Source organism: Xyrauchen texanus, chromosome 30 (assembly GCF_025860055.1).
Source record: "Xyrauchen texanus isolate HMW12.3.18 chromosome 30, RBS_HiC_50CHRs, whole genome shotgun sequence".
NCBI classification, from domain to species: domain Eukaryota; kingdom Metazoa; phylum Chordata; class Actinopteri; order Cypriniformes; family Catostomidae; genus Xyrauchen; species Xyrauchen texanus.
In genome coordinates this window covers 38,927,787-38,941,184 of record NC_068305.1, presented here as the reverse complement: position 1 = coordinate 38,941,184, position 13,398 = coordinate 38,927,787, and the positions used below count along the sequence as shown (strand labels likewise).

General features: G+C 39.0%; 1 protein-coding gene across 4 annotated transcripts in view; it reads left to right on the top strand.

Annotated features, from left to right (window-relative positions):
* The window catches only part of col12a1b (collagen, type XII, alpha 1b), a 115,216-nt gene extending 103,603 nt beyond the window's left edge, over positions 1-11,613 (top strand). For 3 of the 4 annotated variants that reach the window (XM_052098352.1, XM_052098349.1, XM_052098348.1), the window contains 10 exons: positions 413-466; positions 1,626-1,679; positions 3,021-3,074; positions 3,190-3,261; positions 3,814-3,849; positions 3,942-4,008; positions 4,132-4,314; positions 6,173-6,250; positions 6,688-6,858; positions 10,812-11,613. In XM_052098352.1, the coding sequence (XP_051954312.1) occupies positions 413-466; positions 1,626-1,679; positions 3,021-3,074; positions 3,190-3,261; positions 3,814-3,849; positions 3,942-4,008; positions 4,132-4,314; positions 6,173-6,250; positions 6,688-6,858; positions 10,812-10,933 (891 nt within the window). In that variant the 3' untranslated portion in view covers positions 10,934-11,613. Of the gene's footprint in view, positions 1-412; positions 467-1,625; positions 1,680-3,020; positions 3,075-3,189; positions 3,262-3,813; positions 3,850-3,941; positions 4,009-4,131; positions 4,315-6,172; positions 6,251-6,687; positions 6,859-7,766; positions 8,535-10,811 lie in introns of those variants that run through there. The other variant, XM_052098350.1, reaches the window with a different exon arrangement.
* The last annotated feature ends 1,785 nt before the right edge of the window (positions 11,614-13,398 follow it).

Genomic DNA, 13,398 nt, shown 5'->3' with positions numbered 1-13,398 from the left:
TAAATGTCCTAGCAACCACATAGCAAAGCTCCATTAAACCACCTAAAACACCCTAGCAACCTCATAGCGACATTAAAAAAAAACTAGAATGCCATAGCAACTACATAGCAACGCTCTGAAAACTACCTAATATGCCCTTTCAACCACATAGTGGTGCCCTAGCAACCACATGTTGAAGCTCTAAAAACCACCAAAGATGCCCTAACAACCACATAGCAATGCCCTGGCAACCACCCACAACAACCTAGCATCATGGTATTGAGTCTTTACGGCATCCCCCTCCTCTCTCTCAGTCTTGTTCTCGTGCACTGATATAGGAGTTACATTTTCACTAGGATCACACTGAAGTTTTTTACCGAAACTCTGGGGGTTTCTTTGACAGCTGTTTTTCTTTTTCGTTTTCCCCACTCAGGGTCGTCCAGGTCCAAAGGGAGATCCAGGCGATGCTGGCTTACCTGGACAGAAAGTAAGTGTTGCTCTGGAGAGCCGCTCTAGTGTTGGGGATGGGGTTCAGCCTTCAATACCTCTCTGGACGAGCTCCATGTGGCATACGTTAGGTCATAACTCAGGAGGAGGTCTGCTGGGAGGCAGTGCTGAACAATGGTTGTAGATCACCCTACGAGATAACGTGGGTTGGGGCTGCATTTTAACCGAGTCATAATCTGTACCATTTTGTGGTTCTCCATTATACTATTTCGTATCTTTTGTTAGATTGTTTGGAGTTGGAGCATGTGTAGAGCCATAATTTAATCATTGGGATTTGTTCTTGGCAAAGCAGAACGGTGGGTTTATAGCAATAGAATCACTGTGACAATGAGCGTCTTATTGGTTTTAGGTACTTACTTAAACATAAGTAGCTCAACTGATACTTCAAAACTATTTTCAAACTTAAGTACAGCAACGTTTTGGGACAGTGGAGACCAAAAAGTCACAAGAAAGTCACAAGAAAGAAAGTCATATGGGTTTGCAACAACATGAGGGTGAATGGTGACCAGTTTATTTTTTGGGGTAAACTATTCCTTTAAATGAGTGTGATCAAGATAATGAGAGAGAGAGAAAGAGAGAGAGACATAAACATGGTCGTAAGTTAACCAGCCATGACTGATTCCCTACATCCAACCAAACAACACAGTGGCTGCATTTTTGTTTTGCCAATTAAATAGCAGACACAAATGTTTATTTGAGTCTAATTAACAATTAACTAAAGAAAAGAGAGAATTGTTCTCACTGATGTGATTATACAGCATAGTCAATGTCTCCAAGACAGATTGCGTTATTTGATCCATCTTAATGAAGACTGGGCTGATCTGTGCAGGTGACCATTTTGGAGGAGCTATAACAACATGCAGTTAATGACTTGCAGAGAATGCAGTCAGAGTTTATAACGGCCAGTAAAATGGATCTGGAATATATTAAGTACCCTGTAAATCTAATGCCAAGACATCAAAGGCAAAAAAGAAAACGAAGATAAAGCAAGAAAGAAATATATTGTGTGTAGGGGGAAGGTGTTTGTGTAAATTTGTTTCATTTGTTTGGTCGGAGGTGAGGGACCTGTGCTGATATAAAGTTGGAGGGGGACTCCAACTGAGATTGAAATTGTTTTTTCTTCTTCTATTCTCTCTCAGGGTCTACCAGGACCAGCTGGTGCTATTGGTTCTGTTGGAGTGGCGGGAATACGGGTGAGTGAGGACCGTTTAATGTACAGCACAATAGAGTAAATCTAACGAAAACAGTCAAGAACAGGTTTGCGTCACATTTCGTTCAAAAAGAAAATATAGAGCGAGAGACTAACATATAAGTCGCTTTTTAGGATCATTCAGATTTTTTGCATTATGTCATTAGTTTCGTGACAATTAAAGGAATATTTCGGGTTCAATACAAGTTAAGCTCATAATGTTGATTCCCACCCCCAAAAAAAGGTACGAAAATTGTTCTCCCCTTTTCTCCTCAATTCGGAATGCCCAGTTCCCAATGCGCTCTAAGTCCTCGTGATGGCGTAGTGACTCGCCTCAATCCGGGTGGCAGAGGACGAATCTCAGTTGCCTCCGCGTCTGAGACCGTCAACCCGCGCATCTTATCACGTGGCTTCTTGAGCGCGTAACCGCGGAGACGTAGCGTGTATCGAGGCTTCACGCTATTCTCCGCGGCATCCACGCAAAACTCACCACACGCCCCTCCGAGAGCGAGAACCACATTATAGCGACCACGAGGAGGTTACCCCATGTGACTCTACCCACCCTAGCAACCGGGTCAATTTGGTTGCTTGGGAGACCTGGCTGGAGTCACTCAGCACGCCCTGGATTCGAACTCACGACCCCGGGGGTGTCAGTCAGTGTCAATACTTGCTGAGCTACCCAGACCCCATCATAAGGCGATGAACTAACAATGAACAATACTTATGAAGCATTTATTCATCTTAGTTAATGTCAACATATATTAATACATTGTTTTTTTAATGTTTATGAACTGGCCCCACTCACTTTTTTTTTTTAATCAACATTATGCCACAAATGTTGTCGATTGAGCTTAACTTCTATGGAAACCCGAATATTAAAGCACATAACAGTCGCATCAGTTCTTAAAAGCCTACTTTAATGTCCCTGTTGCTGTAATGTGGCAAAAGTGACATATTATTTCAATTGCATAGTTTATACATTTGTACAGTACTGTTCTAAGCATGCATTATGGTAGTATGTGTTCCAGACAGGATGATTTTCATTACTGTATTACATTATTATTATTATTATTATTGCATTATCTCAATTAGAAACATCTTGGAAACACTTAAAGAACTCAATATTTACAATGTTTCTAAATATAGGCTTGATTTCCCTTATGCAAAGTATTGTATCTTATTTGATTTCATTGTTTTCCTATTGATCTTGGGTTGAAATATGACATGGACACGTGTTCATGAAATTCGCCCATTTACCTTTGATTCATGTGGATGTGCGCATGCATGTACAGTATGTTATCAATGCACAGTAATGCGGATCTGTGCATGGATGTTATCAATGCAGGGACCCCCAGGCAAGGAGGGACCAGTGGGACCCCGAGGCCCTCAAGGACCTATGGTATGCTCCTCATTTTCTGTAGTGTTGTAAAATTTGTTTGCTTTCACTCAGATGTGAACTTTATAATGCTGACATCTGTTTTCCTGAAGAGTGGAACTTTAATTCTCTTGCTCAGGGACCCCCAGGAGCCCCTGGAATGCCAGGACCCACTGGAAAGCCTGGAAAATCTGGAGACACAGGTGTTCCGGTATGAAAACGCTCCAGCAGAATGTCATGTTGACATACAGCAGTGTGGCACTTGTAACTGCTGCTAACTTGTAAGATAAGAATTGAAATACCAAGAGGAAAGAAAAATCACAAATGCAATGAGTCTTCTGCTTCTTAAGATATTGTAGATATTTAGAACCACATTACCCACAATCATTTTACAGCTGTGTGCTCTTACAGTATGTCAACAGTTTTGTCATTTATATCTATTTTTATTCCTCCTAAGCAAATTTAAGGAGAAGCATCTGAGACCAAGTTTTAACCGAACACATTGACCTTATAATTGACTTTAACTTCCTAAAGTACACAACAAAGAAGATGCAACGTCTAACACAGTCCAAACTGTTTGGAATTGTGTGTGTATATATATATATATATATATATATATATATATATATATATATATATATATATATATATATATATACACTCATTGAAATGTATGGCTTGCTTTTAGGTGTAAAATAGGACCAAATGAGTGTTTTGATATCTCATAGTCTATTTAATGTGATTGTGATTTCCATTCATTCAGGGGCCTTCGGGGGTTAAAGGAGACAAAGGAGAACGAGTGAGTGATTATTTTAATATGTGTTCATTTATTCATCATTTCATAAGTGTCTGAGTGGAGAAAACGCTGACCTCTTGTTTTCTTTCTTTTAGGGAGACATTGCCTCGCAGAGCATGATGCGTTCTATTGCCAGACAAGTTTGTGAACAGCTTGTGAATGGTAATTTCATCCAGTATTCATGTGTTTTCATTGTCATTTGTGTCTTATTTAGCACTAAGACTAAAATACTGTGCTATAATGCCAATTAAAGTCACAATTAAAGGGCATTGTTAAAATTTGCAGGGCAAATGGGTCGATTTAGCGAAATGCTAAACCAGATCCCCAGTAACTATCAAAGCAACTCACCCGGGCCTACTGGCCCCCCCGGACAACCCGGACCCCAGGGACCACGTGGAGAGCCCGGTCGGATAGGCAGAAATGGCCAGCCAGGAAGTCCAGGGTTGCCTGGTAACCAGGGAGAACGAGGTACCTGAAACAACAGCCAAACCATAACATAAACATAAAGCATATGCCAAAAACAGCCATGTGATTTTGATCAGTAGACCTCATGTCTCGGTTTTCCAATTTGTAGCAAAGAAGTGTGGTTGGATTGGATTTCTTCCCTCGCTGTATATGTAGAAATGCTTTTGTTGCTCTTCATAGCTGCTCTTGGTATTTTATGTCACAAACTCAAGCGTGAATTCACTAAACAGTCACAAATTCCATTACAGTAAAAATTCACGTAACAATTGCATCTTATTCACTAACCATCTGCAGTCTAGTTTAAGCAGGCACAGTCAGCGCTGAAATTGCACTGCTTCTTAAATATTCCTTTCCTTTCTAACATGTCTTCTTTCTACTTAAATAAGGCATATTATAGCTTGCACTTCATTCACAATACTCCATGCTTTTTGCCCTGTGCAATAAACATTGTGCTATTACCGCCTGAGGAAAGCAGGCAGTAAACTGCATATTATTTAAAAGAGACTTTTGTACATGTTCTATCAACCATATCAACAGTAAGTCATCAAACGATGGAGAAGAGCACTATTGCCTGGCATATATCCAGATGTGCGGTGTAGTCAAACGCACTTTTGGCATGTTAAAGAGATGATTCAGGTGGCTGGATCGCAGTAGTGGAGTGATGTTGTACAGTCCCGGCAGCTTGTGTCGGATCGTGGTGGTCTGCTGCTTCCTCCTGCAAAATCAGAATTGCAGCATGCTCAGTTTTTTTTGCCGCATTTGCGAAGTTTCCTAATCTGTACACAGCAATTCCTTTAGTTAATTTACCTGTATGGCTTTATGCACTTTATGGGTGTGACAAGGTGGAGGGCGGGTGCCGGGTCATGATTATACACACCCGGTCCCTTATCGGGCTAATAGAGCCTCAGAGAGGGATAAAGGCCGATTAGGGACCGGGTGTGTATAATCACGACCCGGCCCCGCCCTCTGCCCTGTCACAACGGGATTAAACAAAAGTGCCAAAATAATGAGGCTAATTTACAGATAAAAATATACATAAGAGGAAAGGAATATGAAGGGAATTCTGTGTGGTGCATGTTGTTACGCCGATGTATGTCGCGGGGAATGCGCATGGCCGATCTCCGGATGTCGCCACACCATCAGGGGTGTTGAATTTGTGCTTATGACTTATGATATAGCACTGGGCTTATCGCTCTAATAATAGACCCATGATATTGCAGCATTGACCAATTGCAAGTTGCTTGGTTTGGCAGTGACCCCTGTGTCTTTCACATACCAACCGCAGTCCAACCTACGACCACAGCATCCCAAGAATGCAGGTTAAATACGGTGGACAGTATGCTTGCTATGTATTCACATACTCACATAAAATATAGTTCTATCACACTCGAGTGAAATTTAATTTCGTCTTGCGGTCCGAAAAAGTTGTAGTCGGAACCGTCATATCCTGCAAGAGATAGGAGGTAGGGGCGAGGATCCTACCCCTGTGCAGGACGAGACTCAACTGGTGGTGGTGGGGTGGTGGAGGTTGCCATCTTAGCACACTGAAACAGCAATGTGATAGATTGTGAGCAGACTTAAAGCAATGGCTTACATGTGATTGGCTAGGAGTTACCTAGCTAATGGTGCGATGATGTACAGCTGCTAGTCTTCCCGCTAGAACAATGCTGTGCTTACATTTCTGGCGCATCTGTCTCTATGACACAAATCTTTGCTTTGTCAGCTGCATCTCTCTCCAGGTGCTGTTACAGGTGTGATGTTATTTTGTGTCTTTGGCATGTCTAGGTGTGAGCTCCATAAGTGGACATTTGTATATGTGTGCTTGATCTCATATTCCTGTGTGTATGTGTGTTTACATTAGGACTGACCGGAGAGAAAGGAGACAGAGGAAGTTCAGGCATTGGAGAGAGAGGACAAAGAGGTGCCAACGGACCACCTGGTATGTTTTACACACCTTTACTCAATAACAGACAGACAGACAGACAGACAGACAGACAGACTGTACATATCCCAAATGTCTCCAATGGGAGGTTTTGACAGATTTAACCAACAATTGGGGACAGTTTTGTCCCCAAAGTATAGCTAAGTCAAATCTGTACATATCCACATAACTCAATGAGTTTAAGTGGCCTGTTTTCTTTCTTTCTCTTTGTATTTTCTCTCACGTCCACCACATTTATTTTCACACATAGTGCAGCTGGATGTGTTATGTTTGCTCTCAAGAGTTACATAACACTAAGAGTTATGTAACGAGCAGGTATAACTCTTCCAGTCTTTGCTGCAGAGTTTTCCCTCCCAGAAACCTTACAGTAAATTAAAAGATTTAAGCAGTGTCTGGGGGAGATTCTGAGGCAATATTCCTCCTGAATTTTGCAGGCCCACCAGGTGAGTCCAGAACTGGTCCTCCTGGTCCCAGTGGTTCCCCCGGCAACCGTGGTCCACCTGGTCGCAACGGTGTCGCCGGAGTACGGGGTCCACCCGGCCCAACAGGCTACTGTGACTCTTCTCAATGTGTCGGAATTCCATATAATGGACAGGGTTACAGAGGTACGTCACTCTTGTTTTCGTTCCGCCTGTTGCATGATAGTTGAAATTGACGACTTATAACATGATAACATTAATAGCATGTAGTAGTGTAATGCAGTGCATGAATTGAGCAGTAGCTATCAATGTAGGTTTGGTTTCATAGTAGTAGCAGCAATGGATAATGCGAGGTTTATTTACATTATAGGAAATATCTGCTTTACACGGTGTCCTAACCAGGCGCAACACAAAGCGATAATTGTAGTTCAGTAGTGGCCCGCTGGGTAGCCCTGCCATCATGAAATCTCATTGGCCCAAAATCACTCTTCACATAGCTTGATATTCATACTACGTTCCATTCCAGTTTTCCACTCGGAAAGTCGGAATGTCAACTTTGCAATTGGAAAAGTGCAGTACAATGCCACTTCCAGTACAGAAACTCTGATTTCGGCAAGATGTGTATGAGAACATGGCGACACCCAGGGAGATGTAAGAAGTTAATGTTAAACATTCACTTTTAAGCAAATAAAAATGCCCAAAGTTCCAACTTTACGTGATAATAAACCCCGTTTATAGAGACAGGTGTGTAAAACATGCTCATTTTACACCTGCAAATCAAATGCTATCACCACATAGCATCGTTAATCCTTCGCAATTTGTTGACACTCAAACTCCTGCCAAGCAAATGCTACAATTGCAACTTGTTTCGTTAGACGTCATCTTCAAAACATGGAATGCCTTTTATGGTCGTAAATCATTGGATGAAACGCAGAATAAACATCCGTTATGTTCTTATTGGCTGAGGATTTGTCACATCGCAAAGCATTTGCATTGCACCTGGTTAATACACGGTTTTATCCAAGCAGATTATCATGACCTCATTTCAGATAGATACCTCTGTGAATTCTAACACCCTCTTTAACCTGTTTCAGGTTCGTAAACTTTCTAAACCACCTGTGCTGCTTACACTTTGAAATCCTGAGAAAAGTCATGTGTTATTGGGCTCTGTGCGGATAATCACCACTGAGATGATTAAACGAACACTATTGAACGAAAACAAACAAAACAACAAAAAGAGATTACGATCTGCGGATGGGTACTAACAACTCACAGCCACGGGCATCAGTGACGGCAGCCAAAACAAATCGAAAACAAGCTGTGGTCGGCTGGGACGCATGAACAAAACACACAAAAACAAACACAACAATTACTAACCAGGTGGATCTGTAGACACAACAACTGTCATTTAGCATGTTCACGCAACGATTTTTGTTTATTTTTGTAAATTAACTAATCGTGCCTAGTAAATGAATCCCAAACTAAAATTAGTTTTAACCCTCGTAGTGAGCTTGTGCAATGTATTCTGCTGCTTTGCTTAATGCCAACACCAGTGCCTCTTTTTGTATTTTACGTCCCTTAAGATTTTAACCTCAGGGCCAAATTTGAAGCATGCATCTTTTTTTTAACATCAAATACTCTGTATGTGCACTGTTATAGTGTTGGATTGTCTCCTTCAGTTGACTAAGTAATAGTATGAATTCATATCTGAACGGGGTTGTGGTTGAAATCTTCATTTTAGTTCTCATATTGATATTTTTGGAAGGAAAACATGCCCATATCATGATTGCCAGTGCCTTTATATATACACAGAGGGGTCCAAAAGTCTGAGAACGCATTACAAATCTGGGAGTTTTTTTTTTTTTTAAACAAAGTCTAATGCCTCCTACACACTACACGACTTTCAAAGACGTCGGATCATGGTACCGTTCATATTACACAACTGTATGTCTTGTCATGGAAGTCGTGGTGTTTTCAAATTACACGAGGAATCGGCGACAGGGGTGAACACATTACAAGACATTTCACTACTGACGAATCCCCGACGACTCTGCCTGGACTCCAAATTACATTTCACAACAGAGTACACATGAGAAGTGATACGAGATACGAAAACAAACGCATGATCATATTTTATGCATCTCAGAATATGATGTGGATGTTTTTAATCATATATTTTATTGGATACAATATGAAAAAGTAGCTTCTCCTGAAAAATAAAAATTTGACCTATTTGCTGACCTGACTGTCCAAGAGAATTGGCAACTTCTCTCCAACTCTTCTCTTTCTCCACCCGGTTGTGGGACAGTTCAGACGAAACATCAAATAGGTGCTGGTGCTCCTGCCAATGTTCCACTAATTCTTCCTCCATTTCTACAACTCCTTTGTAGAAAAGATCAGATTTCTTTTCTACAAAGAAATCCATTGAAACACACAAGATGCTCTGTGAAACATTCTCCAATCATGTTGGATAACACGGATCATCGTCATATATACATATATGTATATATACACATTTGTGTTTCTTCAACTTCAGCCACTTTTAGCAGTGTGAACTTTTAGAAAGTAGTCTCCTCCAAACATTTTTCACACTCATTCATTCTTCAATTTGTCTACTAACAATGTCCAACATGTATGTTCATGCATCACTGGAGATTTATGCCATTTTTGTCATGAAAATTCCCACAACAGTGTCATCTCCAGCACATGTTTTAAGAATTCTGTGCTGGAAATGACGCTGGTGGAAATGAAATTTTTTGTCGTGTTTGAAATAAAATGTCTTACACCTTTGTCTTGCTAAGGCTTATTTCATAGCTAACATTGAATGTATCCTAAATGCACACAATTAAAAAATATTTGCACACTTTTTGTATAATTTGGCCAAATGAGAGCTTGACTGGTAACGACGGCCAGTACAAATATTCTGCTTACAAGGGATATTTCCCTTGAATTATAATTGTATTCCTCCAAAAAAATTCCCTTGTCTCATATTTAATCTCAAGCACGCTCTTCATTGACACTTTTGGTTAACAGGTATACTAACTTTTGTAGGGGAAAAATGATTTGGGGCAAAATTGTTTGGGGAGGTGGAAATGACGGAACAACCGTCAACATTTTTGGAGATAAAATTTTTTTTTTTCACACAACACTCTTTGATTGGATAATCGTAGTTATACATTTAAGTCAGTTTTAATGTAATCATAACCTTATGTGACCCCACGTCCTCATGTGTTGACATTGTATTTTGGCTTCACTAAACGCAATGCATAATTTAAATTAATTAAATCCGAATGAATACTGTTCATAAGTATCTACACTTTAAGGGTTCAAATTCTGGTGCACCAGGTCATGTGACATAACAGTGTGACATTGATTTCTGTATAGCACTCCTAAAGAGCCTCTGGTAAGAAACAACTTTAACTTTTTGGATTGAAACCTGTTTGGTTGTAAAGAGTTGCATCTTTAGTTTCGATTGATGTGCCACTTAAAAAAATATAAGTTTTTTGCATGTCAGCGTGCTGATAAATATAAAGTCCACATATGTGGAAAATGGGACCTTATTCCCTCGAAAGTTGAAATAAAAAAAAAAGTTAGTTATTTTGAATAATTTTCAATATTTACACATTTGTGGGTCATTTGCTTAATTTTAATATAAATGTTATGTTTCATTTTATCACTATATATTGGTATTACTTAAAATTTCATAACGTAGTCCTTCTGTCCACATATGTGGACATACATTTTATGGATCCTATTTGCTCTAGAATTAATTATACATTTTTTTGCTTGTGCTACAAGTTACAAATCAAAATGAGAAATTGAAATGCACACAGCAATCACGCTCTGGTCTCAGAAGGTTAATATATCAAAAAAGTTAACAATCAAAATCTAACTCCCAGACATGAAATTGCTTGAAGTTGAAGAAACATCTTTAAAACAAATGATGCAAAACAGAAGCATTTTTACTTGTGCTCTCAGACTTTTGGTCCCTGTTGTATATATTTCTAACTCCGTTCTAATAGTGCCCTTCAAACCAGCCCTTCCTAACCCTGCCTTTGAATTTACCATAGTTGCATTTGTGTCGAGCACATTCAGAAAGGTAACAATCGTATTTTGGCCACTGCCATATCTTCAAGCAGAACAGTTTCCACCTGACGCTGAGCGTGTAGTCCCAATACCTGAAGAAGACTTTGAGATATCATCAAACCAGCGGCGCAAGAGGTCACTGCCTGAGACGAGATCCAAAAGGATAGTCTGGTAAAACATTGGCTGTCTTTGTTGACGTTCTGTTGACCTGTACAGATAAATGAGCAGATCGGACGATCACACGTATGCATCTCGTAATATAACCTTAAAGCTTTCTGTCTGTCCACTTGTACTCCATTGCTTGTAAAATAGCATTAAATATTTGTTCGATTGTATTCATTCGTCACAGCAGAGCGTAGGTGAAAGGTGTTTGATAATTTATTAACATGGAAGGGTTTCCAAACATCATCACCTCTTCCAATCATCTGCATATTCACAAATCGTCATTTATATCGCATACGCATTACTTATCCATTTCTGTCTTCACCTGAAAGGTTGTCTTTTCTGTAAACATCTGCAGTAAAACATGCCCTCCATCGCATTATAATACATCAAATATTGATCATATTGGATGAATGTTTGATTGAACTCAAAGGTGGAATTGCATGTCTGTGGTGTATATTTAGTGTGTTTTTGTTTCAATTGTAGTTGTTTGTTTTTATTTTTGTTAATCCAGAATATAGTTGTTGTAATTGTTGTTTTATCAGTATCAAATGCAGTTGGCATTTATGTGCAAGACTATAGATCGATATAGTATTGCTGCTTCATGTTTGTAACTGCACATTGTGAATTCCACAGCCTTATTTTCTTATTTATTTCTGAAACAGAGGAGGCGTTTTTCAATAAAACTACTGAAAATTACATTTTTGTCCATTTTTTTCTTTAAAATATATGCAAGAAATCCCCATATGGTTGTGTACTCCAAAAACATTTAGCAGATATGGGTCATGGACAAATAAGATTGTCCAAGTATTATATAGTATAAGTATTATTATTATCACATAATGTGTGGTTATAGCAATAATAATAATGGTTGCAGTTTTTAGTTGAATTTTTTCCATACTGTAAGTCATTTCTACATTCTATATAGTTATAACATCTACAGTAATTACTAGGTATTTACCCCATCCATATTAGGTACAAGTCATTACCAAATATAAAAATAAATTTAAAAAAAATGTAAAAAGTGTTTTTAAGATTTCCACTGACCCTAGTACCGCCCCTGGTTAAAATACTCACTTTTTTAAGTATAAGTTATGCCACAAGACATAACCAATATGTCGGGGTGGCTGGAGCTCAGTTGGTAGAGCGGTTCGGCCACTAATCATAGGATTGGCAAACCTTGAATGCCAAAGTGACACTGAACCCCAAGTTGCTCCCAATGGCAGGCTAGCACCTTGCATAGCAGCTCTGCCACCATTGGTGTATGAGTGTGTGTGTGAATGGGTGAATGGGACACAGTGTAAAGCGCTTTAGTAACCTCTAAGATTAATAAAAAGGCACTATATAAGTGCAGACCATTAGCAATATGCATCCCTTACTAACCTTTTCTGTGCAAAGTTACAGCCAATTTTACAACTTCATTGCCATGACGATGAAATGTCAACAAACCCTAAAATGACTGTAAAAGTAACAATTTACACAACAACTGAAATTATATTTTGTGGTAATCCACATTATGCCACAAATGCTGTCGATTGAGCTTAACTTGTATTGAACCCGGACGACATATTCCTTTTAATATGTAAAAAATAATCCTTAAGGTAATTGTGAAAGCCCTAAAAGAGACAATACATCGTCATAATCACAATAATTTGTTTGACCAGTAATAATTTGTTGTCGTCTCTGGACGGTTACGCCACATGACATTTTTTAATTTAAGCCACCCAAAAAAATTTCTAAATGACTTTGAACTCAGAAATGTACATTATAGTTGTATAGTATAGTATATATAGGTGTATTCAAGTAACTGTTTTGTGTGAACTGGGTTTTTAATGTATTTTTAAATAACTTGACAGATCCGGACAAAATAACGTCACATCACTGAACCGTTCTCTTCCAGGAAAATGGGAACAACATTTTTATACCATCATCTCTGTAGGCACACTTTTTACATGAAACTGGATATAAAATTTGAAATATTTTCTTTTGTTTCCATGATGACAATGACAAAACCTGATGAGGTCATGCAACAACAAGGTGGAACATATTAAAGGCTGTACAACAAATACCACCATGATGTATGGTTAATAATTTACACTTTTAATATATATATATGTAAAAAAAAAATTCTCATGTACTCAAAGGGATATTTCAACCAAAAAAGAAAATTCTCTCATTATTTACTCACCCTCATGATATCCCATGTGTGTCTGACTTTCTTCCTTCACCAGAACACATTTGAAGAAAATTTGAAATATATCTCAGCTCAGTAGGTCCTTAAAATGCAAGTGGATGGAGATTTCCCTTTTGAAGCTCCAAAAATCACAGACAGTCAGTTTAAACGTCACTGATACGACTCCAGCAGTTAAATTAATGTCTTCTAAAGCAACACGATCACTATTGGTGCGAAAAGGATCAATATTAAAGTACTTTTTAAACTCAAAACCATGCTTCCAGTCAGCAGCGGTATGGGTGTGT